Source organism: Lissotriton helveticus, chromosome 4_1 (assembly GCF_964261635.1).
Source record: "Lissotriton helveticus chromosome 4_1, aLisHel1.1, whole genome shotgun sequence".
Taxonomy (NCBI): domain Eukaryota; kingdom Metazoa; phylum Chordata; class Amphibia; order Caudata; family Salamandridae; genus Lissotriton; species Lissotriton helveticus.
Genome location: NC_136063.1, coordinates 1732656623 through 1732684579, shown reverse-complemented (window position 1 = coordinate 1732684579; position 27957 = coordinate 1732656623). Strand labels below are relative to the sequence as shown.

Here is a 27957-nt window from a genome sequence, read left to right as displayed (position 1 = left end):
CTATCACCCCCTTTCTCCCCCTGCTCGCCTTTTTTTTTTATAAATGAGCACATGACACCGGGCAAGATTCTGTACCTCTTTACATACTTCAGCAGTCACATTTCAAGCACTTCTTGAAGAATGGACACATTGCCTGCAGACTAAAACATTCATATAGTTTCTAGTTGGGCAGGAGAAAGAATTAGGGTAACAGAAACTGACCCCACAAAGAGTTATACGTTCCGACATATTAATTTAATTTACATTATTTTTATGGTGAATATTTACAAAACCAAGGCACTATTTAACTTTGCGCTAACCAAAGCATCTCATTTGTTTATATTTTCCTCTTTCACGCACCATGACATATTTTCCAAGCTTTGTAAACCCAGACATTAGTGACACCAGCCATGACGTATTCACATAGCAGCTGAAGAAACACAACATACCCTCCGGTGCCTCTAATACTGACCTTTGGCAGAGAGGCGCGGGATCCGGAGCTCTGGGTAGTCATGGTCAGCACGGTGGTGATGCCAAGGCCTACTCTGGCTGGGGCAGCGTCCATGTTTATCCAGAAGGAGACCCAAGAGAGGATGACGATCAGCAGACTAGGGATGTACATCTGAATCAGGTAGTATCCCATCTGCCGCTCAAGGTGGAACTTTACTTCAATGCAGGTAAACATGCCTGAACAGCCACAAATCACAGCAAAAGATCACAATTCTGTTCATATCTCATTTTGGCTAATTTAAAGGCCATAATAATTTGCAGTCAAGTTAGGTGGGCACAACATAATCGGCTATTAAAAAATCAGAAGATACAACACTTACACACAAAGGAAATTACAAATCTTGTAACTCCTCTCTCTTCCCTTGAACACATTTTCAAATACAACACAGTGTTTGCATTTCCCAGATTTTCCTTGTCTAATTTTCATTATTATTAAAATTCATATTAACAGCAAACAGTAGACTCATTGAAGGATTGAATCCTTAAGCAAACAATATATAGGACATGCTAACGTCAGTAAAGTTAATCTGAAAATGTCTTCATGTCTCCAGCAACTTTCATATTTGTACAACACATGTTAATTGGTGTTTTGATACTGTTGGCAACGATCAGATATTTTCTTATCAACAAGTCTTAGCAAAATACTACATTTTAATATCTGTTTTCAGTATTATAAGGATTATAGCATGTCTATGTTTGAAAAATAAATGGATTTGTTTGTTAATTTTTTTAGAGCCTGATTTTCAAACTGTTACAATCCTTCAATCGGACCAAAACTGCTAAAAATGCAATCCAGATTCACGATTTGTGGAATTTTATGATCGTAAATGACACCTACAACTTAGTAAAATGCACCAACCATCACAGAATCATTATTATACTTATTATTTTATTGAGCAGAAACCCAGAGAGCACAAAAAATAGCTGCAAACGATTTGATAAATAGGCATCCTTGTATACATATAAAATTTAAACCCCAACAGATATGAAGTGCAACATGCCATATTTAACCACTATGGGCCATATGTATCATTCCTAATTGCGATCGCAAACGCCGAAATTCAGAGCACTTCGAGTGGTGTCAATGTTGTTTAATCCATTGGATCAAACAACACTGACACCACTCGAAGTGCTGGTTTTTACTTTCCTGAGAGCGCGCTGATTTGTGCTGAACTGTTTGGATATATATATATATATGGATTAATACGGCGGCGCTTTCCGGGGCTCACGGAGAGCCTAGAACTGCATTGAATTTAAGGCGCATCCATCTGGGGATCAAAATCGGACCTCACCGACCAGCATGCAACGTGTTCTCTCATCCAGAGTTGTCCAATCAGGACACACGATATGGCATTAATTGGAAGGTGTCTCCGCACATGCTCTTTTGGACTGCAACCACCCTTTGAAAAAGATTACTCGAAACGCGTCAGGGCTGCAGTCGGTTGCTGATTGACTGGAAAGCGCTAATGTTTTACCAATAAATAAGCATTGGGGAAAGCTTCTCTGTGGTCGAGTGCGATTCAATTTCTGGACATTCCCCACGAGCTTCATGTTTTGGCGGCTGTCCTGCTGCCGAATTGCACCACAACAAAAGAGATGGTCACGGAGCCTCTGATACACAGGAGCTTCGAGTGTGGGGCACAGAGTATGGATTAATACGGCGGCGCTTTCCGGGGCTCACGGAGAGCCTAGAACTGCATTGAATTTAAGGCGCATCCATCTGGGGATCAAAATCGGACCTCACCGACCAGCATGCAACGTGTTCTCTCATCCAGAGTTGTCCAATCAGGACACACGATATGGCATTAATTGGAAGGTGTCTCCGCACATGCTCTTTTGGACTGCAACCACCCTTTGAAAAAGATTACTCGAAACGCGTCAGGGCTGCAGTCGGTTGCTGATTGACTGGAAAGTGCTAATGTTTTACCAATAAATAAGCATTGGGGAAAGCTTCTCTGTGGTCGAGTGCGATTCAATTTCTGGACATTCCCCACGAGCTTCATGTTTTGGCGGCTGTCCTGCTGCCGAATTGCACCACAACAAAAGAGATGGTCACGGAGCCTCTGATACACAGGAGCTTCGAGTGTGGGGCACAGAGTATGGATTAATACGGCGGCTCTTTCCGGGGCTCACGGAGAGCCTAGAACTGCATTGAATTTAAGGCGCATCCATCTGGGGATCAAAATCGGACCTCACCGACCAGCATGCAACGTGTTCTCTCATCCAGAGTTGTCCAATCAGGACACACGATATGGCATTAATTGGAAGGTGTCTCCGCACATGCTCTTTTGGACTGCAACCACCCTTTGAAAAAGATTACTCGAAACGCGTCAGGGCTGCAGTCGGTTGCTGATTGACTGGAAAGCGCTAATGATTTACCAATAAATAAGCATTGGGGAAAGCTTCTCTGTGGTCGAGTGCGATTCAATTTCTGGACATTCCCCACGAGCTTCATATATATATATAGATAGATAGATAGATATAGATATATATATAGATAGATAGATATAGATATATTACCTACTGGCGGTCGCCAGTAGGTATATATAGTTAGGATTTTTTCTCTATGGGTTTTTTGAAAATTCTATGTCTAATAACTTTGGCGTTTGTGGACGGAATCGGCTGAAATTTTCAGGAAAATGGCACATTTTGTTTCTGAGCAGCCCTTGAAAATTTGGGGGGGGTTCGTCCAGTGGGGGCCGAGAAAAAAGGGGGGTCCCAAAACGTGTTTTTAACATTGAGTTTTCCATAGGGCGGTTGGCCTCACTTTTAGCCCGAACGGCTGAATGGATTTGCACGAAACTTGGCAAAATTGTAGGGACTGGTAGCCCGATGTGCCTTTTGTAGGTCTCAATATATGTGCTCCAGTGGATTTTGAGAAATTAACGTTTAAAAAAAGATATATATCTGTAACAGCGGACCGGTTAGCGCTCTGGTTCGCGGACTTTTCGCGCAACGGAGCTTTGTGAAGCGAAGCTGATTGGTTCTCCGGCGTCTGTCAACATTCCAAACAGTCCGTAGCGGCCGCCATCTTGTCTCTCGGTAGGATCGAGAGACAAGAGGAGGTCAAAACAAAGGGGGAAATAACTATAAGGGGGCATAGTAGATCCTCGCTGACCCCCTAGGTTTGATGTGGAGGTTTTAAAAGGGGCCCGCGGGGCAAAAAAAAATAATAATAATAATAATCGAACGGCTGAATGGATTTGCACGAAACTTGGCAAAATTGTAGGGACTGGTAGCCCGATGTGCCTTTGCTAGGTCTCAATATATGTGCTTCAGTGGATTTTGAGAAATTAACGTTCAAAAAAAGATATATATCTGTAACAGCGCACCGCTTCGCGTACTTTTCGCGTTACGGAGCTTTGCGAAGCGAAGCTGATTGGCTCTCCGGTGTCTGTAAACATTCCAAACAGTACGTAGCGGCCGCCATCTTGTCTCTCGGTAGGATCGAGAGACAAGAGGAGGCCAAAGCGAAGGGGCAAATGACCATAAGGGGGCATAGTAGATCCTCGCTGACCCCCTAGGTTTGATGTGGAGGTTTTAAAAGGGCCCCGCGGGGCAAAAAAAAAAATAATAATAATAATCGAACGGCTGATGACCATAAGGGGGCATAGTAGATCCTCGCTGACCCCCTAGGTTTGATGTGGAGGTTTTAAAAGGGCCCCGCGGGGCAAAAAAAAATAATAATAATAATAATCGAACGGCTGAATGGATTTGCACGAAACTTGGTAAAATATTAGGGACTGGTAGCCCGATGTGCCTTTGCTATGTCTCAATATATGTGCTTCAGTGCATTTTGAGAAATTAACGTTCAAAAACAAGATATATATCTGTAACAGCGCTCCGCTTCGCGGAGATAAAATTATATGTGTATTACCTAGCTGTTGCTAACACCAGTTAGCGACGGCTAGTAGGAGATAGCGACCATCTTGGGTCCCACTTTGCATGTGAGTGATATTTATCACTAATGACATGCAAAGTGGGCATGCCAAGATGTTAGCGACTGGAAACAGTCGCTAACATCGCTATCTCCTATTATCAACTTTTGGAAATATTCGAGATAAGCGCGAATATCTCCAAAAAGTAACAGCTGCCCTGAGCAGTTCTTAGCCATGTTATCCAATGGGAGGTGGATAACATGGCTAAGAGCATTAGCTTGGTAATGCATGAATATCGCGGAGTTTTCAGCGACATTAATGCATTGCGCTCGTTTTTTATCGTATTTGCGATAAACCTTGATAATAGCAAGGTTTATCTGCGATAATTTCTGACGGTAAAAAAATCTTTGCAATGCATCGTTAGGGATAAATATCGCTTAACTTTGGTAATATGCCCCAACGTCTGTTAACGTTCGATTCGAAGGAAATCAGGAATTGTTGAAAAACATTGTGTGCGCCATCTTGTCTTTTTTCAAATGCCACACTTTTGTCGTGCACGGCAGCCATTTTAGATGCCTTGACCAGATCCACTCTGTGAACGCTGTCGATCCTTAGCATGGCTCCCCACCCTCGCAAGCATCTCCCCCAGGCAGTGGTCACCCCCGCTCTCTGTTTTATGCATGGGTAATAAACCTCCCCCCATCTGCGCTGTTCTTCCCTGAGAATCACACCCTGTGCCCGCCCGACACCTCCCTTTCGCCCTATTCACTACCGCACCCTCTGACACTCCTTTTCCTCTGTGTCCGATTGTCCAGGCCGGTCCTAGGCTATCAGCTAGCCCTGCAGATGTAGTTTATGGCCACAGCTGTAAAGAATCACCCGTCTTCAAAGGAGTTATAGTAGATCAAGGCCCACACTCGATGAGATCCGTCACAGCAGAAGCGTTGCTATTATCTGAAAACCATTCTGTATTGTGATTGGGGAGGGGACCGAGCGTGAAGCGGAAGATTCCAGGGATGACTCTTTGTACATCAAAGTTTTTACAATTATGTGTCACATTAAAAATATATAGCACTCCGACAAAGTAGTAAGATTATAAAACTTTAATAATTTATAAATATATACAAGAAAACAAAAATAGTAATAACATATAAACATTTTTAGAGAAAAACAACGAAGTAGCGGTCGGCTGTGCGAATAGTCCCAACGCAGCACAACGTCCAGATTTCCGGCGTGGGGCGTCGCGGGGGGTGGGTGATCAGTAGCAAACTGTTGTGCGAATAGTTCCAAGGCAGCAGAACGCGCCGAAATCTAGATGACACAAAAGTGATGTCTAGTAAGTTGCCACCCAGCAAATAACGGCGTGGGGCGTCGCGGGGGGTGGGTCATCAGTAGCAAACTGTTGTGCGAATAGTTCCAAGGCAGCAGAACGATGGCACCAAGGTGATGTCCAGTAAGTTGCCGCACTGGTTTTGGTATCCTACAATGCTGCTCCGAATAACGGCGTGGAGCGCCCCGGGGGAGGCGGCGTGAACGGGCCTCTCCAGGTGGAGTCTCGTCTGTTGTAGTGGGGCGCCCCTTTACCGTTTCAGTTGCCATTCCGTCCGCTTTTGGTCCACTGTGTCAAAATCCGCCATTCAGCTGAGTTGCGCCCACTCTTGCGGTGCAGCGATAGGCGGCTGTCACAGGACTCTCAAAATGGCGGCAGGCTGTTTCCTTTTTGGGCCTGGTCCACTGAAATGGCCCTGGGACACCTTGGAAATCGGACGCTTGTCTGCTAGGTCTTGGACCCCATTCTCGAAAGCGTCCCCTCCGCCTTGAGAATTCATCAAAAGTTTTGGGGGCCCCGACTCCTGCAGGCTTCTGGTGGGGAGCGGCTGCCATGATTGCTCGCGGAATGACCACGACGGAGCTACGAGATGGTGGTGCTCTCATGGTGACGCCAGCTTCAGTCTGAAACATCCAGAAACAAGGTGGGGCTTTCATCGTTTGGGGGAAAAAAAAAGTTTTCATCCAATGAAAAGTGTTGTTTTTAGGTCATATGATCAAGCCTTCCATCATTAGGAAACCAAAAGTAAAATGAACCAATGAAAAGTTTTATAAACAAGTCACATGACCTGTTATGCGGCATAGGGTATAAAATGCGGAGAAAATACGTTGGCACGTGAGGCGGCGTCAGTAGCGGACCGATGTGCGAATAGGCCGAAGGCAATACAACGCGCCAAGATCCGGATGGCATCGAGGTGGTGTCATAGTTGAGAGTTCTGAGCAGCGGTTGTAACACTGTCTGAAGCTTATTTGCAGCTGCTGCAGCTTCACTACGCGCCAAGATCCGGATGGCACCGAGGTGGTGTGTAGGAAGTTGCCGCACTGGTGTGGCCATCCTACAATGCTGAAAGTCGGCGTGGGGCGCCCCGTTGGCCTGTGAGTTTGCGTCAGTAGCGGACCGATGTGCGAATAGGCCGAAGGCAGCACAACGCGCTAAGATCCGGATGGCACCGAGGTGGTGTCTAGTAAGTTGTCGCACTTCTGTGGCCATCCTACAATGTTGAAAGTCGGCGTGGGGCGCCCCGTTGGCCTGTGAGATGGTGTCAGTAGCGGACTGATGTGTGAATGGGGCCAAAGGCAGCGCAACAATATTTTCTACTATATTTCCGGTGTAGAAGAGACCACAAGGCGCTGAGATGCCAAGATCCGGATGGCACCGAGGTGGTGTCTTGCAAGTTGTGGTACTGGTGTGGCCATCCTACAATGCTGAAAGTCGGCGTGGGGCGCCCCGTTGGCCTGTGAGATGGCGTCAGTAGCGGACCGATGTGCGAATAGGCCGAAGGCAGCACAACAATATTTTCTGACTGACACCACAAGGCGCTGAGATGCCAAGATCCGGATGGCACCGAGGTGATGTCTAAGTTGCGGACTGATGTGCGAATGGGGCCAAAGGCAGCGTAACAATATTTTTTGTATGGAAGATACCACTAGGCGTTGAGATGCCAAGATTCGGATGGCACTGAGGTGATGTCTAGCAAGTTGGTGTGGTCATCCTACAATGCTGAAACTCGGCGTGGGTCACCCCATTAGCCTGTGAGATGGCGTCAGTAGCGGACCGATGTGCGAATAGGCCGAAGGCAGCACAACGCGCCAAGATCCGGATGTCACCGTGGTGGTTTCATAGTTGAGAGGCACTTCATCTGCAGTGGGGCGCCGAGATCCGGATGGCACCGAGGTGATGTCTAGCAAGTTGCTGTACTGGTGTGGTCATCCTACAATGCTGAAACTCGGCGTGGGTCGCCCCATTAGCCTGTGAGATGGCGTCAGTAGCGGACCGATGTGCGAATAGGCCGAAGGCAGCACAACGCGCCAAGATCCGGATGTCACCGTGGTGGTTTCATAGTTGAGAGGCACTTCATCTGCAGTGGGGCGCCGAGATCCGGATGGCACCGAGGTGATGTCTAGCAAGTTGCTGTACTGGTGTGGTCATCCTACAATGCTGAAACTCGGCGTGGGTCGCCCCATTAGCCTGTGAGATGGCGTCAGTAGCGGACCGATGTGCGAATAGGCCGAAGGCAGCACAACGCGCCAAGATCCGGATGTCACCGTGGTGGTTTCATAGTTGAGAGGCACTTCATCTGCAGTGGGGCGCCGAGATCCGGATGGCACCGAGGTGATGTCTAGCAAGTTGCTGTACTTGTGTGGTCATCCTACAATGCTGAAACTCGGCGTGGGTCACCCCATTAGCCTGTGAGATAGCAGTTCTTTGGATTTGGGCCTGGCTCGTCTGCTGTAGTGGGGCGCCCCTTTACCGTTTCAGTTGCCATTCAGCTGAGTTTCGGCTGCTCTTGATGCTACAGCGACAGGCGGCTGCAACAGGACTCTCAAAATGGCGGCCTGTTCTTTGGATTTGGGCCTGGTCCACTAAAATGGCCCTGGGACACCTTAGAACTCGGACGCTCGATTTTTTTTTCCTTTCCTGTACATGCAAAAAAAGGTAAATGCCCGGTACGTTACACGCTTCATCTGCCACGATGAACTCTCTAGAGGAACCGAAAAAATATATAGTTGTGGTAACTATACCATGCATCGTCATATGGAGAGGTGGCACCAATTAATTATAGTGCTGCATAAAAGAGAGATTTGGAGGAGAACCCCTGACCTGCTAGTACATTCATCAAAGAAGTGGCACTGAGAGCTTCAGAGGCAAGGGAAACGGTCCCAAATATTTAGAAGAACTTTGGAAAGATTAAAATGACATGTTTAGATTGTGGCAAATTTATTTCATGTGGACATCTGAGTGTTACTCTAATAAATACAGCATATGAACATCATCATAGTCGATGGTTGGTAGAGACATTTTGACTATATCCTGGACCTGCCCGTCCTCGCCCAAAATGGCGCCAGAATAAATGGGACTCGTAACTCCTTGTTGTGTACTGGTTGCAGAACCTTGAAATCACGAGATACGTATGCAGTTTTGAAGCACATGGCGGGCGGGGACGAGAATTGATTGAATATTTCGACATCCCTATTGATATTAAGTTCTGATGTGTTATTGATTACTGTACTGTTGAAAGTTCGAATTAACGTCACCCATGGTACTTGCCCGCAAATGTATATCTAGATAATTTTATTGTAACTGGCCCTGTCGTATTTTAATTATAAAATGTACGTCCACCGATTCCGTAACTGTTAGACACCTTAGTTCTTGCAACCTAATGGCCCGCCCGTTACGTTCCTCTACAGTGTAAATGTCTATTTATCATATACGATTACAGTTTGCTCCGTGGCCGGCCCACGTGGTTATAGGCTCGTATTTGTATAATGAAATTTTCACAATAAAGGTTTTTAAAAGAAAACATGGTAGTAGTATATACATTGGTAAAGTTTTTAATAATAGTCACTGTTTTAGAATCATTAAAAGGCAAGTGAAATAAAGCAGACCAATTACATGAAGGGTAAAAGGTATAATACGAAGGAACGCAGTAAAGATAAATGGTCAAGGGCTGTTGTGTTTTCTATTCCTGCAACATAAAGTGATCGATAAGAATCTCATATTCAGGCGTATCGGCGACTAAGACAGCAGGTCGACCCTCTTTTGCTCAACGGCTCCGTCATGGGACGAAGAAACGCTCTTTTTCTCGAAAAAAGAATATATTTTACTTGCAGGACAGTTGTAAAATTTCCGGGAAAGTACATTAGCCTGGAACATTATAACATATATTTAAGAAAAAATAATGTTAGGAAGTAATGAAAAGCGTAATTTTTAGGTCATATGACCAAGCCTTTCATCATTACAATAAGAAAAGTAAAATGAACCAATGAAAAGTTTTATTAACAAGTCACATGACTTGTTATGCTTACGTTACGCGCTGCGCGCCCCGGATGACTTCCGGATGCGCTAACGCGGCGCATCATATGACGCATTACGCGACAACGCAGGTACAGAATATAGTCAAAATGTCTCCACCAACCAGCGGTCGGAACACAACCCCTTTCAGCAGGCTAAATAGTTCTGTTAAATGACAACAGAAGGGACAGGCAACAAGAACCATCAGTCAAAGAGGGGAGGGCTAGTTCTTCTCTACCGGGTTACATTGGGGCGCTACCGGAACTGATCGAATTGGTAGTCTACAGTGTTTCTGGATGTTTCAGACTGAAGCTGGGGTTAGCATGAGAGCAGCACCATTTCGTAGCTCCGTCGTGGTCATTCCGCAACCAATCATGGCAGCCGTTCTTTATCGTTATTTTGGGCGGGGTGGGTGGCGGAGCAGAGCTGTTTTGCAGCCATCATTGTGTGGAGTTCAGTTCATCTCACTAGTTTTGTATTTGTCATGAGGGGTTGTTCCTAATGTTTCTATTTTAGCGAGGTCAAAAAGAGATCCCATTAGTGGCCTACTGATTTTGCTCGATTCCTTTTCTTTTTTTTTACACGATTTTTCGTTATCTGCAAAGACTAAACAGAGTATTGCGACTCTGTGTTTGTTTGTAAATAGAGAATGAACCAAAGAGAACTAATTCTAAAACAGTAAATACTTGGATAACAATGAATCAAATGGAGAGAGAAGCAGGCACGACGGATTACAATGGGGGCAAAGACCTGCGTTAACTACCTTTCACTATCTGCAAAGAGAGAGTACTCCTAATAGAAATGAGGGGGGGGGCACCATTCAAAGCAGATCAGTGTGCATAAACACGAAAATGTTTTCACTTACCACGTACTTGACATTCGACAGCTTATGATATTTGCTATTAAAAAACCATTGAAATTCACTGAAAAAACCATAGGTTATAGACCATATATAGTTAGGAATTAGCATTTACAAAACCTTGAAAATTCACTGAAAAAACCATAGGTTATAGACCATATATAGTTAGGAATTAGCATTTAAAAAACCTTATTTTACTCACACAAAACCATTGAAATTCCATATATAGTTAGTTGCACTAACTATATATCGCGCACCTGCAATCCACTGCTGATGATGTCACATATTACATCATTCATGACATGGTCAGTGACATCACTGATGACATCACTGATGACATCTCAAATGACATCACTGATGACATCACTGATGACAACATCCAGTGACTGTATGTTTCTGTAAAGTTAAAATGTGTCTTACATATTGAAGAATGAGTGGAAGTATAAGTGTCTGGACAAAGGATTTAGTAGGTGCATGACTGAATGCATGAGTGAGTGATTAAATGTGTCTCACTGAGTGCATGGGTTAGTGACTAAAGTGTCTTAATTTGTGCATCATTATGTCTGTTGTTCTGTAAACTGCTGCATGTTTTGATCAGTAGCTATATGATTAACTATATGGGTTACTGATTGATTGTCCAAGTATTTGTATGGGAGACTGAGTGTGTGTGTGGCTGGCTGGGAGGTGTGTGACTCTGTGCAGATCAATGTGTACTTGTATCAATGATTGTATAACAAGGTAAGTATGTGTTAGTATATGTTTGAAAATGTAAGGTGCTCTATGTTTAACTGTATAGACAAGAAAATGGAAGTGTCATTGATTCTTTACAGGACTGACTAGGTGTGTGAGTAACTCCATGGATGAGTGGCAGACTGTGAGTGTCTGTATAGGTGTATGAGTGCATATGATAGTGTTGTAAAGATGAGTGATTGTATGTATGAATGATAGTATGGGTGAATGAGTGAAGGTGTGTGTAGACGTAGGAATCAGTGAGTGCGTATGTAGTAACTAGTATTGGTGTGTCAATGGTTTCAAAAATTATATTCTGTATTTAACACTGGGTGAAACAGAGGTTATATTAAAATGTGAGGAGATGCATTGTATTGTCACATGAATGATATCATCAGTGATGTGGTCATTGATGTCAAATGAGATGTCATCAGTGATGTCATTTGAGATGTCATCAGTGATGTCATCAGTGATGTCACTGACCATGTCATGAATGATGTAATATGTGACATCATCAGCAGTGGATTGCAGGTGCGCGATATATAGTTAGTGCAACTAACTATATATGGAATTTCAATGGTTTTGTGTGAGTAAAATAAGGTTTTTTAAATGCTAATTCCTAACTATATATGGTCTATAACCTATGGTTTTTTCAGTGAATTTTCAAGGTTTTGTAAATGCTAATTCCTAACTATATATGGTCTATAACCTATGGTTTTTTCAGTGAATATATATATAGATATATATTATTTTGTATCTTTAATTCTCATTTTACAAAATCAATTTTTAAATCCTGATGGTACAGTTTAACTTCCAGTTCCCCACATACTGTATCTAGCGTTTTTCCGACCACCCGCCCATTGCATATCACACTGCAATATTTCCCTTTCGCACCATTCTGCTATTTTTTGCTCCTCCCCATTTCCAAGTGTCACTAGAATAATAATAAAGCCATACATGCCATTCCCTCCCAAGATACCATGTCCGTTTCAATTCTTACCTTCTAAATCATAGATGTCCCGGGTAGCGACAATAGATTCTTTATACAATTTCCCTCTTTAATATCCTATCCACGTTTGCCACTCATATACAATATTTTGGCTCCATATTGGAACTAAGGCAGTATTATGACCATCTATGCTTTCAAGACAGGTCTATCTGACCTTTCTCAATAATTTCTTTTAATTTTTTTCAGCCCACTAAATGAGGTCAGCTCTTGTATTCTTAGAGCATTGAAATGAGATTCCCATTTTAGAGATCTTTCAAACCATATTCCTAAATATTTATACTCTCTTAATATTTTAAGCTCTGTGGGGCCCAAGAACCAACTGAATTTACTGACCAAAAGCTCAAAACCTTTGTTTTTCCAAGTATACAACAAGTTGTTTGTTACTACAATAATCATTAAACACATTCAGCTTCCTCTGCAGAACCATCTCTTTTCGATCTAGGATTAAAAGATCATCTGCGTAAAGTAATCAAGCAATGTGTTTCCCATCTAATTTGGTACTAGCAGACTGGTAAGTTGTCTGTAAATAAAGAGAGGAGCAAGGGGGCCAAGACACATTCTTGTCTTATCCCAGTTTCAATTAGTATCTTCTTTGACAATGTCCCATCTGTGTCCAGGATAACCTGTGCCCAATTGTTCCTGTGGAGCTCTTGTATTATAACCCAGCCACGGCCGGCAGTGGGAGTACCTGCAGGGCGGTGACGTGGGGAGGGGCAGGGTGGGTGGTAGTAATGTATGGATTACGGAGTTTTACAGGTAGGTAAACATTTAAATAAATAAAACGAATTTCGTTGCGCGCACTGCATCGCATTTGGGGATGCAGTGCACTCAACGAAATTCGTTTTATTACTTACCTGGGAATCTCCGTAATCCATACATTACTACCCCCCCACCCTGCACCTCCCCCTCCCCACGTCACCGCCCTGCAAGTACTCCCACTGCCGGCCACGGCTGTTATGACCAGAAGGCCTTCAGGGATAGTAATATTTATCAACATCTACCACAGTTGATTTTGCTCTACCAAATCAAATGCTGCCCGGAAGTCGACAAAGCAGCTGAATAGCATACCTCTCTGCTCCACTGATGTCCACACAAAGGATCAAAGGGAGAAACAGTGGTCTATTGTAGATGCCCCTTCTTTAAACCCCCCTCTTCTGGCGGTATTATCTTGTTAACTTCTACTCATTCTTTAAGTTTTTCTAGGATTAATTTAGCAAATACCTTTCTCCAACATCCAAAAGGTTAATTAGCCTATATTTTTTGGAATCTTTATATCTCCCCATTTATGAATGGGTTTAATGATTGATCCGTTCAAGGTTTGTTGCATCTGCCCTGTATTGAGAATGGTAGAAATCATCTTTGCAAAATATTTTGCCCATCAGTCTGATTTGGTCTTTACAATTACTGCCAGGAGGTTATCAGGGACGGCTGCTCTAGTCAACATTAGATTTGTGTTTAACATTACATTATGTAAACAACAGCCTTATATCCTCCCCCATTTCTAACCATAATTCATGGTCTGTAATTACTTGCTGTACTCTTTTACCATATATTTCACCCAAATATCGTTCCCAATTATCTTCTGTCACTACGCAATTCATAGTCGCCTGTATCTTCACTGACCTCTCTTGGAGACCAATTGAAGACCAATTTCCAAAACCTTTTTACATCTTTAGTTTCTATTGCCTCTAATAAATTTCCCCAGCATCTCTCTTTATATGTTCTTTTATGTTCCCTAATGATCATTTTGTAAGTTTTCTTTAATTTCTGTAGGTTAATCATCATATCTGTATCGTGCTTCAATTTCAGTCTTCTTTCCCCTTTTCTTATATTTGATTTTAATTTCCTACATTCCTCATTAAACCAGTTTTTATCTTGGTTCGGACCTTTCTCAGGATTCCTATCTTTCCTGTAGCTTTTCCCTTTTAACTTCACCCTTATACATTGAACCATTTGGGTAATCGCATTTTCAAACCAACTTATGTTACTAATATTGGAAATATCATCTAGTGTTTGGCACTGCTGAAAGGACCCCAATTTCCCTAAACACGTCCCTGTCATGCAAGTTGTCAGCTATCTACGGTACTCTAATTGTACCGGGATAACTGTATCTCTAGATTTTTTATTTCCTCTGGAGTAACTTTACACTAAGAAATGGTGAATAGCCAAAATTAGTAATGTTCCTACAAAGTGTAGAGTACATTTATATGTGTAGATTTACTCACATGTAAATTCACTTTTGTGACTATACACCTCATACTTTGATGTCAGGAAAAGCAAAGCATTAATGATTAAATAAAAAATATCTATTGACTTAAGAGGATTGAAAAGTGAAGAGCAGAGTCAAAATTATAGAACATAATGCTCAGTGAGATATAACAATAGCCAATGGCATTAGTCGCTTTATTTTGCTAATGGTGATATTTAGATTTTTAGCTATTATAAATTGCATAAATCTGTAAGTTTGGTCCACTGGTTTTTATAGTGAGTGCCATTTTGTAGAAGCAGAAACAATTGACTTTAGCTGCCACTAATCACATTGACAGTTAGAAAAGGAACTAGTGCAGAAACTCAAGACTGAACAATTTGTGCTGTGGTAGTAAATAGCACATAGGAGCAAATTAGCATCAACTGGGCATGAGATGTTTTATTGTTAGTATAACTGTAACTTGTTTCCAGCATGTTTTACTTCTCATGCTAACAAATGCCCAAACAAAGTGCCCGTCTCTAACATTGTGAACCTCTAATTTACATCTTGGTTCCCAGGATGGGAAGGTATTGATTAGCTTTCTAAGCTGAAATGTTTATATTCCTGTAACAAACTGAATATTGTCTTCTTCTTTACTCATGATTTCAGTCTTCAAACCCCTCTATTCTACCTTGTTTGAATCTGTCATGCATTCAACTTTTCAAAATCATCTATGAAATACTAAGGGCCTGATTCTGATGTGGGTTGGAAAGCTTCCCAACCGAATCGGTTTGGAAATGGTTAGCAACCCAATCGGATCGGGAGAGTCCGACCAACGAAGTACAATGCATCCAGATGCTTTCAGATATGATTTGGATGGACTCCTATTGACTTCAATGGGAGCATATGTTCCTAACCACATCATAATTGGGCCCTGGGTCGGGAACACACATTCCCGATCCGATTTGGAAGGAGCAAATGCCATTAGGAGCCTTCCTAACCACATCAGATTCAGGCCCTATGTTTAAGCCTTCCCTTTGCTTAGCAAGCATATTTCATCCAAGATTTCTGGGGGACACTGGCTTACTGGACTTGTGAATCACAGGCTAATATTGTTTTTTTGTTGTTAATAAAACATTTCCGACGTCATGTGGCGTGCAAGCAGAATTACTTTTATACTACAAAGTTATGAATTCCAGGCTTCAGCCACAACCACATAACTGAAACATCTGAGACAAGCACATCAAACTACAAACCACAGAAACAAATATTGCTTTTCTGAAAGAACAGTCTGTTCAGTAAATATTTTACACACTAGTCCAAAATATGTGACTGCTTTGGAACACCTGTAAATAAATCATTTGTCATCAGCTATTTTCTAACTGAATCCAGTTTATTTTTTGATTACTGGTGCACATTGACAATTTCAGACTTTGGAAACTTCCCCATGTCTCGGTTCTGACTGTAGTTAGACGGTAAGCAAAGAAGGTTCCAAAGGGGAAGAAAGGGGGCCATCTAAGATGACCAATGTCCCGACTAACATTTACACCTAGACAGCGGCATTCTCTATATTCGTAAGCGTTACTTGTGAAAAGGCACCGGAGCAGAGTATTACCTTATGGAAGTGTGTGGAAGTCTTAGGATGGCAAGCATTAACTTATGGGGCTTTGCATGGTTAAGAAATGACAAACATATACGGCGAGTGGTTTGCCAATTCCTCACCAGCCTTTTCTGAGTTGTCCCACTCAGAGCGGGGTGGGAGCTAGGTGGGCAAGCAGACCTCCATGGGAACCTGCTTGAATTTTAACAAAGGAAACTTTTATAGGTACCCCTTCAGGTTTCAACATGGCTAATATTCAAAGTTTGGCAGCAGTCAGTCCCTGCTGTGATGCACAGCAGGGGGCAACCCACAGGGCAGGAGGGATGGCATATGAGTGGCTTTGAAGGGTGGATACTCCGGTTACACCAGAGGCAATCCTCCTGTGGTTAAGGGCTTTAATTTGTGGTTTTGCATATATTATATGCGTCCTAGGGTAGGACAACAAACAGACAACCTGAAGTCCAGTAAAGACAAGGAGGACCTTGTAAGGAAGAAGATGGGAAAGGAAGTGAGTCAGGGCAGGATGGCAGGTCCATTCTCATTGCCACTGTTGAGGAATGTGATGGTGTCCTTGCTAGGGCTAGTATCAAAGAAAGGGGAGAGTTCAGGGTTATACACATGACTTCAATGACAAGGTGGGGTATTCAGTGTAATATGCAAAAGTAGACATAGCCCTTAAGTTGGTGTGAAGGTTCACGGGTAGTTTGAAAATGGGCATTACATATTAATCAGGCTTTTGCCTTCTACCAGTGCCCCAGGACGATTTTGACTTGCTGGGAATATATATTAATATATATAAATGTATGCCTATGGGTTGTTTGCTTTCATGTGCAGTGTTTGCGAGATTTAACACCTTCCTAGAATTGATCGTTCTCACTTTGGTGTCACCAGAGTGGATCCTTCATTACTTGGATGATTTCTTGCTAGTGGAGAGAGTGGGTTGCCGGGTGAGTGTGTGAGATTGATAAAGACATTGAAGTTTGTAGTGGACAGCTTTGGAATAGCATTGGTAGCCCAAAATCTGGAGGGGCCAACCCCCACACAGACATTTGTGGGGATTGATTTGGGTTCTGTGGCAAAGTTGTTGCGGCTGCCACGTGAAAAGTTGAATATGCTGAATAATCAAGATTTGCTTTTACAGCTGAGTGAGGGAAAACTTGTTGGTCTGGAAATGGGTCTTGGGGGGTATAACGCAGAGATAATGTGACTGCAAAATGACCCACAAAGGCTCATGGCATTTCAAAGGTTGTGTGCAGTTGAGAACTGTTTGGGGGGTGGGATGTTGGGGTTGGGAGGTAATTAGAAGAGACAGGCTGAGCCTTGTGTTAGTTTAGTGTTAAGGGAAGCATACCACAACATGGGGGAGGACAGCATAGGAACACCATAGAGGGGTAGAATCAACCTAGAAAAAACAATTCTCTATAGCACTTTAACTCCTATTGATGTTTTGGTGCCATTAAAAATAATATAAATCAATCAAGTTTGAGAACCAGTTTGCAAATTGCCTAACATCCAACATAAATATTTGCTGAACACTTCAGGACGACTTGGTACAGGTTTGACATAAAGCAATGCCCTTCTTAGAGAGACTGCTGCTGATGGCCATAGGCCATGCAGAGTGAGCTTTGTGTCCAGGAGCGCAAGGCTCAAGGCATGAATGAAGGCTACTTACTGTGATCTGAATGGTATACATTGTTGCCTCAGGGGCTAGTGCTTTGATCACATATGGAGGCCTTTGGTCACATCTTCTGCCCACAGCTTTGCACAGGGTCACAGATCATGTGCAGCATATTCTGATTGAAAATGCATGGTTACAGCCAATATATTACAGCCCACAGTTCATGGCCAAATGAAAGTACAGATGTAAGCATGTGGTATTCATATAGCACAAACCTAGCTGAAAGGCAGGATAGTGGTGTAAAGGATCAAAGACATATTACAGTAAACTAGTGATTAGAACGGTGGTTGGGTTTGGAGAACAGAGGGTACTAATGCTGCAACATGATGCAATGTTCTTTAAAGATGTGTGACCTCAGCTCTTTCCTAAATTGGAGTAGTGTTAGGACAATTGATGAATATGGGTTGTCATTCCCAACCCTGGGTACATAGATCAAAAAAGCATATTGGCAAGTTTTTTTCTCTCCATGTTGTACAGCATGGTTTCCAGCATGATGGTGTCCTGGCTGCAGGTGTGCTGCGATCCACCAGAGATGGAATTGAAAGCTTGTTGTCAGGTAGTTGGGGGTGCAGTTTGTTATGACTTTGTAGAAGATACATTTGGTTTTGAAGATGGGGTGGGCAGCGGAGTTCCATTGGGGTGCAAGTGATGATGTCCTATCACTTCAGTCCCTTGATGAGGTGTGCTACAGTGTGTATGGGGCCCTTATGGAGCAGTGCACTGCCACCATCCATATATGAGAGTACAAGCTTTAACAGCAGTTTCTAAGTTGCTTTCTGTAAAACTAGATTCACTTTCTTAAGCGGATAGAGCTGGTACCAATCATTCTTGATTTTCTTGGTGATTTGTTCCTTGGCAGTGAGGTCAGTGTTTGAGGTAAATCTGGTTGACCTGGAGTTGAGTGAAATTTAGTACTTTCAGGTTCATTGTGTTGTTGACCCACGTTTAGACAAGCACTTGCTTGCTGTTGTTGGTGAATAGCAGCAATTTGGTAGTATTGAGTTTCAGGTAGGTCTTGGACATCCGGATCTGGGTGAGAAACAGGCACTGTTTGAGCTGTTGTGTGTCTGAAGTTGATGGGAATGTTGTCATCGGTGTACTGATGAACCTTTACACTGTTATTTGTGAGTTTATTCCAGTGGCTTCATGTAGAGGTTGAAGATGATGAGCCACAAGATGGAATGAAGTAGGACTGCGAAAAGGGCTCTGTAGATGACACGGATCTCCTTGGACCTGGAGGTGTCCATGTGAATGACCTGGTTTCTATTGAATATTCTGGAGAAGAGTTGTGCTCTGTTGAGAAGGTACAGTGTGTACCAAATATGCCTAACATCCACACCCAGCACCCTGTGGACATGTGCAATGGAAACTTTGGACAGGAATCAAGGTATATTATAATAAAAACCAAACCCATCTCTCTAAAAAACAGCTTGTTGAAGGGAAGTGCACATACAAGAATAATATCTATTTAATATAGCGTTACAATTTATTTAATCAATGATATCTTTAGGGATATCTCAATGATTTTGCAATTGATATCATTGCTCATTTTGATGAAGCAGGAAATAACAGCTGCTTCAAACAAGAGAAGATTAGCAGTCTAAATGCATCCACGTTTCTATATGCATCTTTCATAAGGACATCCAGATTTTAAATGCCAAAGGATGAGCTATGAGGGCTCTGTGGGTAGGGTTATCAGCAAACTGTTCGTCTGACGTGACATCATTTGTGAGGTCATGAATAGTGTGTTAGAGGGAGTTCTGGATGCAATGCAACTTTTTGTGAATTTGTTTGAATTTTCATTATATATTTATGATATCTTGTACCCTCAATCCACAGTATTTGCTGGACATCAACTTCTGTTATGCCTAGCTAATTTTTGGCTTAGGGTGTGGCCTTTGACCAAGACCTGCAGCAATATTGTGCCCAAAGTACCTGCTGGGAACGCTACGGCTTCTATAAGTATGGAAACCATGCCCACTACTGGGCAAGCTATTTCCTCCACTCCCACCTATCACACGGTGATAGAAAGTTCAACCTTTAAAATGGCAGAGTCTCTATTTTGTTTTTTTACATGTATGAGAATATACATGTGTGGTGTGACCAATTACACAATTGGTACTAGATTTTCTCCTGTTTTCAGTCAAATCATAGTTTTAGCAGTGAAGTTCGATTGCAATTGACCTGGAGCTCCACTTCCACACTATGGTCGTTGGTACAATAACTGCACCATTTGCAGGTAGTCTTCCCCTTGCTCGTACTTATGGAGCACTGCCACTAGGTAGGGCCACTCCACCGAATCAAAGGCCTTCTCTGGGTGCAGTACTAAAGATCCAGACCATGGCCTATTCTCCACCGCATATTTCTGAACTCTGAATAACCTTCGGATGTTAAGAAAGGTGCTTCTATTCGGGACAAAACCATTTTGATCACTATGAACCAGAGTCGGTACAAACTGGGATATGCGTTTGGCCAAGGTGGAGGCAAGGATCTTATCTGTGTTTAGCAAGGCCAATGGGCAGTAGGAGCCTAGGTTGTCAGGGTTCCTACCTGGTTTCAGGAGGGAGATCAGTGTCGCCTCATTTTGCGTAAGTGTGTGGGCCGAATCTTCTAGGGCCGCTGTATACACCCTCAGAAGCTCCAGTATCAAGATATCAGAGTAGGCCTTGAAGAATTCCGCTGGCAGTCCATCCGGGCCCGGTGACTTGCCGTTCGATAGGAAGAAGATACTGTCACGTAGCTCATCTGGTAACAGAGGAGCGCCCAGTTCGTCCTGCTGATGTGTCTCCAGACGCGGCAGTGTCAGGGCAGCGAGAAATTCCCGTATATCCGCATCCCTGGCCTGCAAGCGAGACCTATATATCTCAGTATAATTCTCCATAAAGGTATCATGTATATCTCTCTGGGTATGAACAGTGTCGCCACATGAGTTTTGCATAGACATCACAGGGGTGGTAACTGTGTCTTGATGTATCAACCATGATAACACTTGTTCCAGGGAAGTTATGACTGTATTGTATTGATATCAGTCCTAATTTCATACACCTGCTGTTACTCTACACATTTGTGAAAGGGCAAAGGCTTAACTATAACACTGCATTATAAAATATATGTGCTTCATATTCAGTCCTATTGTCAATATTGTATATCACAGGATCTGCCTTGACCCAAAATGTTGGCCAATTTTGTGCACATAGTGCCACTGCTTAATGTGGTAAAAGAATATAAATTAAACATGATAGTAAATGTTTCCCATTAGTAATGGACATTATAAGCCAGTTACCTGTGTTGTAATGTTTTGTACAGTATCCCAGATCCATTTCAGTCTTCAAGATAAATTGAGGCAGTGTCAACCCCTCTGCCACCTGGACAGGTCCTTTGTCCAGCCATTCAAATATGAGGTCATTCATAGTGTAGCCAACTGAAAAAAGAGACACAGAAAGAGTTGAAGGTGATGGGGTAATACACTAACAATGAAAGTGTAACAGTAAATCGTAGACAAACAAAGGAAAGAGAACAAACATTAAAAACATCAATGGAGTGTAAAAAGTGGAAATACAATAAAGAAGGTGTGTGGTCAAGATCTAGTGGAATGAGAAAGTTTCACTTATTACTTTTTCAAAAAGTTTTAACAAATCTTTAAAAAAAAAGGGTCATGTATAAGGACAATTACAATATAAAATAGCCCCCTGCACCACCAGTACGTCACTTTTTGTGATGTACTGAAGGCTCAGTTCTTTTCTCCATATTTACAAGGAGAGGAAAAGCCATGACTTTTCTTCTCCGTAAATATTGCCCCTTCACACGCAGCACTTTCCGTAGAAGGAGTGTTCCATGGGTGTTGCTGTGGGTGTTCCCATGCAACACCCATGGAACGAGACACATTTCCAGATTTACGAGTAATCGTAAATCTAGAAATGTGTGTCAATGCTACGCCTCCCCAGGGGAAGTGTAGAGAGGCGCAACGAGGAGAAATGTTTTCTTTTCTCCTCGTTTTTCCTCTTTCAAAGCGTGCTGCATTGTACAGCACACATTGAAAGAGGAAAATGCCGTTAGTGATTGTTTTTGTGCAGGAAGGTGCCCCTTGCAGCACAAAAACAATCTCCCCACGACACAGGCATCCTTGCACCATGGTGCAACGGTGCCTACACCGGAACATGGCAGCAGTTTGTGCGCCAGCGCAGGGGAGAGCACTGGAATGTAACATATTATTGTAAATATGTCTCAGTCTCCAAGAAGGATTTCCCTTTCAGCGTGTTGAACCATTTCCTTCCTAATCAGACACACTGACATATAACATGTACTATATCATGTACTCCTGTCCCTTGAGTCTCATGCAACGTTCTGTGGGTGCATTTTATTTACTTGCACAGACGTGGAATGACAAAATATGTTATTATGCATAACATGCATATCCATGCATGATAGCCTACTGCCCCACGAAAACAGCGTTTTTGGAAAATAATTATTGGGAACACAAATTTAGAATAACAAAAGAATCTAGACAAATCGAAATGTTAAATTTAGAAAATTAGAAAGTTGTTGTCTTTTAATTAAACCCACCCAACAGCAGAATGTAGAAAGGTGAATAAACTTACAGCTCTCCAGTTGCATGGTACATGTTTGGATGTCCATGGGGAAGTTCTTTAAGTCCATTGGGCAAGACAGGATTAGAGTTAACCTGTGAGAACAAGAAAACATACAAATTTAATTTACCTTTTTTACAAATCAAAAAGAGTGTTCGTCGAAATAATGAATAATCGCAAGTGCATTAATTGAAACTATACCCTGTGTGATATATAAATGCCATATGTTGATTCTCAAATATTTAAGCACAAATATTATAAAACATCAGCCTACGAAACAACTTGGTTCATCACACAGGAAGTTTTTTTGGTGTGTCTTGACACCGCAGCTGTTGCCAGAGCATATGTGATTAACAGAAAAAAGCTTAAAGAAGCACTGAGGGAGGGGTTTTGGCTTCACCCACATGCTGGCTGCCTAGAGAAGTGGCTCTTAACCTGAGGCCTGAGGTTCCTGATGAATTGTGATTCAGGGAGTCTGCAACTGTTTTACATGATTAAATAATATTTAAATTAATGAAGTATAAAAATGAAAGAAGTAAAATTGAAAATGTGCAAACTTTTTCTATATTTGTTTGCAAAATAAACAACATTATTCAATATTTGAGCGTTTGTTTGGTAATACTTATTTTGATGTATTGTTTCCAGATTCAAATCATATAAATTGCTTAGGCAATGGGTCAGCAACTTCACTTAATGACGGATTCTAGTATTGATTCAGCGGGGTCAGTGGAAGTCAAAAGGTTAAGAACCACTGACTTAGAGTGAAGCAAATTCTGTAGGTTTCTGCTGTAGTAAGTTGGACCTTTACGCCGACGACTTGCTGTTATATACCAGCAACCCGGTTGTCATACCAAGGGTTGAGCAAAACAAAAGGGGATGATGGACGGAGCGTTTGAGCAAATCAAACACTCACCCCCAGTCAACTGATCTGGGTTTAATCCACCACCATTCTTTAGCCCACTCAGCCACCCCACTTCAGACATGGCTATATGCAAATCAGTCTGACCCTGTGCCTCATGGGAACAGTGCAGCCCGAACTGCCAAGTCATGTCTTCCATGGACTGGAAACAAGCATCCTGGGACCGGTTTCGGATTCATAATCCTCATCAGCCAGGCTATCTTGAATCCAGTGGCCAAGTGAGCAAGGGACTCACGTCTGAGCATACCCTGCCACACTTAGGGCGAACAAAGCAAAACAAAAGGGGATGATGGACGGAGCGTTTGAGCAAAGGGTTGAAGCACTGTTGGAAGAATTTGGCTCCCTCTCTGGTTATTTAGCCAATACTTCCAAAACGAAGGTAATGTGCTGGAACGTTGATGATTGGGAGGGCTCCACAAGTAAAGAATTGAAATATTTGGGCATTGATATTGTTAAGGAACTGGATAAAATCCCCCAGATTAATTTAAATAGGACCAACAAAGAGATAGCCCACCTATTTGCCAGATGTAAGAACCTCCTTTTGACAATCTTTGGTAGGGTTAATCTGGTGAAGGTGGTCATTCTGCCCAAGCTGACTTATCTGTCTAATGCGATCCCTATTGCTTTCCCTAGTAAGGACATCAGTAAGATCCAAAGTAAGATTAGAAGTTTTATCTGGGCCAACAAGGGAGCTAGACTGTCCTGGAATAAGCTGAGATGCAGGCTCACTAAGGGGGGGGGCTGGCTCTCCCAGATATCAGTCGGCATTTTGTTGCTTTTCAGTTTAAAAATATCAGGATGTTACTTGTAAAACCTGAAGAGTCATCATGGGGAAGGCTATTGGGCGAAATGGTCATGATGGAGGGTGGAAGAGAAGACTTTTTGTATACGTTTGGGACACCAACGTTTTTTAAACGGGTGCGTTTGAAGGTTCTCAGGGGCGCCCTGGATATCTGGTATAAGGTTAGATGTAGATGGGGGATCGGGGACCCGCTCTGCCTGAAGGATAACCTTGCAACCCCAATAAAAAGGGCGGGTATCACCATCTGGTCAGAGCTTGTATCTGAAGAAGGACTCCATCCCTGGGAGGTATTAAGGGATGAGGTAGGAAGTGGTTTTCCAAGTTTAAATACCTGCAACATGCCTCCTGGTGCATAGCGGAAAAGGGGGACATAAGAGGAGATTGGGAGGCAGAACAATTTTTGCAAATCAAACATCTTAAAATGAAAGAGGTCTCTATCTGGTATAGGAAGCTCATGGAAGCTGACGATACGGTACTCCCCCAGCAACATATAGTTTGGAATAAGTCTCCTTTTGAGTCCAACATTGTAGACCTCTATGAACCCTCTTTGAAATGTTTGTGTAAATATGTTAAACCGGCTAATTTAGCGAAGAACCACTTTTTTGTGATCAACAGACTCTACAATACACCTGCTAAAATTGCTAAGTTTGCCCCATTATCCTCCCCCAAATGCCCAAGATGTAATATTCTTAATGCCAATGATACACATATGTGTGAATGTCCTGAACTTGAAACCTATTGGAAGGAAGTGGGGGATGCATTATGCAGCATTTTTAAAATCAAAATTGAGGTGACTCTTTCTTTGGTACAATTTGGGGATGATGGTGTGCCTGAGAAGAATTTACCGCAGTTACATAGAGGTTTGCTGTTATACCTGGTACTATTAGCCCGGAGAGAGATATGCATGAAGTGGAAAGAACCACGGCCCCTGAGGTGCGAGGATTTGCTTAAAGCCACATTTGCCATGGCCCGTTTGGATCAGGGAAGTAGTTAGGGAAGGAGATGTGAACATTTGGCAGGCCATAGTGATCTGGGGCCTGGATTTGAGATTGGTATAATCCCTTCTGGTCCTTCTCGGTCCAATGATTACACCAAGCCAACATCAAAGGGGCTGGTCTGGTTTGACCTAAGCGAATGCAGTAGCCATAGGGCACCCAGTACGGTAAGATGGCTTCCTTTAAAGATTTGCAGATGCTTATTGGTGAGCTTAGGACAAAAAAAAAACACCCAAAAAAATAAATGTCCGAGACAAGAAAATGCCAACGTTCTAAAAGTGACATTTTTGGAATTGTGACCTAAAATGTGACTTTACCATTAAAGAGCGTTTTGAATTAAAATTATTAGACACCAAACTCGACATTACTGCCTGCTCCCAATATCACTCATTATATAATAGGTCAACCCAATTGTATCCTATTGGAGAGGCTGGCCTTGCAGTAGTGAGAAACACATTTTAGATTTTTGCACTACCAGGACATGTTAAAGTTAAAAGTACATATCCGTGTTTTTAAATACACTGCACCTTGCCCTATGCACTATTTAGGGCTTACTCTAGGGTTGATCTATACGTACTAAAAAGGAATTTTTAGGCCTGGGATTAGGTTTATTTTGCAAGGCCGAAAGTGCAGTGTAAAAACTGAACGCACAGACTGCAATGCCAGGGCCTGGAGACATTAAAAAGGCTATTGAAGTGTGTGGCTCAATAAGTGCTGCAGGCCCACTAGTAACATTTGATTTAGAGGCTCTGGGTACATGTAGTCCTTTACTAAGGACTTACAAGTAAATTAAATGTGCCAATTTGGTGTAGGTAGAGTTCACCATGTTTAAAGTAGACAGCACAAGCACTTTAGAACTTGCTTAGCAGTGGTAAAGTACACAAAGTCCTAAACGCCAACAAAAAAGGTTCACCATAATAGGTGGGTGAAAGCAAAATGTTTCGGGATGACCTGCAGAAAAGGCCTAGTCCAACATGTAGACATCAAGAGAAACAACCGCTTCTACAAACAAGAAAATGAAGTAGAGAAATTGAAAGATGATCTGATACAATTCCACACCCACAGACGCTTTATTATTAACATAAGTGCACTGCGTACCCTTCTACAAATCTATTGAAATAGAAGCAGCCAAAAATGCATAGAATTCTTCAAGGCAGTGAAACACTGCTTCAGTTCTCTTACTAGCACAACGATAACCCAGCGCTCTAACAAATGCAATGGAATTGATATGCCATTTACAGAGAATAGAAACAACGTCAAACTCTGCATCAACAGCAGGAAACATACCACTATCATACACCATCAAACAACACTAATTCCCCAAGTGGACCATGTTTACATCATTGTCAAGCACTAGCTTCATGAGAGTCCCTCTCAATACATACATTCATGGGTCTCTACAACCTAGCTCACACCTCCATCACATTATATATCTTCTATAATTCACTCAAAATGGACAGCTACCAACTACCAGTCCATCAACCAGCCCTGAAGAAATCATCACTGATTTCTAATTATTGTTCCATTTTCTATCCATCACACACCTTGCATACATCATGAAGATAACTGAAATGACTGTGTCCAGCTGAACATCCATACCAAAAAGCATTACTTATTGCATGAATCCCAACCTGATTACCGATCAAGATACAGGAGGGACCATAGCCTTTCAACCCATGAACAATTACCGCTTTGACAAATATGATCCTTGACTTTCGATCTTGCCCAATCTCTGTGTTATGTCAACACATCTAGCAATCCAGCTCTCCAGCACACTGCATACCTTTTACTACATCACTCTTATGCATCCACCATCCAGAGCATGGTCCATGTAGTGAAGGGGTGCATTTTTACTATTCAAAAAGGCAGATTTATTGTTAATCCAGTCTCTGGTACTTATATTGTCAAGGCATCTCACACAACCTGGCAGTAGCTTTCTCGGTTGGGAAAGGTAAACGCCAATCTATAGCCAGTTCAGAATGTCAGCACTAGTAATCTTTCTCTCTCATCTGTGTGAGCGAATCACCCTTTTCACCACATCCCAATACTTACACTGTGAATTTTCACTGTCAGGATTAGGTAATCTACCTGTGCCCAAAATATTATTCTGACCATGGGGAATGTAACTTGTGCTTATGTAAAGTGCTCCAATGCTCTTGGGATGTGTTTGTGCAATATAAAACTGCAAACAAATCATAAAACAAAAAGAAATGAATGCCAAAAAGGTTAGTGAAAACGTAGATGGAGAACTAGACTGCTAATCTCAAATGTTTGATCCTCCACTATCAGGTCTTGCTAAACAGAGGCATTGTTGTATGACTTCCCATTTCCTGAGTTTGTCACTGTGTATGTTTCCTGAACCACTCTTGTTTTTTCCCTATTACATTGTCTCGTGTAGTGGGTTAGGCAGGTATGTTACCCTGAATACCCCCACCTTAATATTACAGATTTTGTATTGTCCTAGGATTTGACACCTGTATTCAGGTTGGGATTGTTCCAGCACCATCTGCCATGGAGTCCGTAAGACCCATTTCCTTCAAGTACAAATATTGTTTGCTTTTGTATGTCTTCATTGATGCATTTACGCCTTTGTGTGCAGACGAATTATACCCATCTCTCCCTTTCCCTCTCTCTCCCCTCTCCCTCCCTCTCCCCCTCCTCCTCTCCCTCTCAATCTCTCCCTCCCCCTCCACCTCCCCCAATATTAACACAACAACCACTGTAATGAAAAAACATGAAGGTATCCAGACCTATGTTTGATATGATACTAAATAACGAGGAGTTGTTGTGTTAGTAATGCTGTTACTGGATTATTGTACTTTGAGTTCTATCACAGTTTATTGTTTTCTGACACATATGTCATACCTGGGACTAGTGCAATGTT

At 42.5% G+C, this 27957-nt stretch overlaps 1 protein-coding gene across 1 annotated transcript in view; it reads right to left on the bottom strand.

Moving 5' to 3' along the window:
* Positions 1–27957, bottom strand: part of LOC144827667 (glycine receptor subunit alpha-4) — a 387510-nt gene that overhangs the window by 200845 nt on the left and 158708 nt on the right. The window contains exons 4-6 of the mRNA XM_078685904.1: positions 22370–22452; positions 21055–21192; positions 452–666 (exon numbers count right to left, since the gene is read on the bottom strand). Coding sequence (XP_078542030.1) covers positions 452–666; positions 21055–21192; positions 22370–22452 — 436 coding nt within the window. The remainder of the gene's footprint in view (positions 1–451; positions 667–21054; positions 21193–22369; positions 22453–27957) is intronic.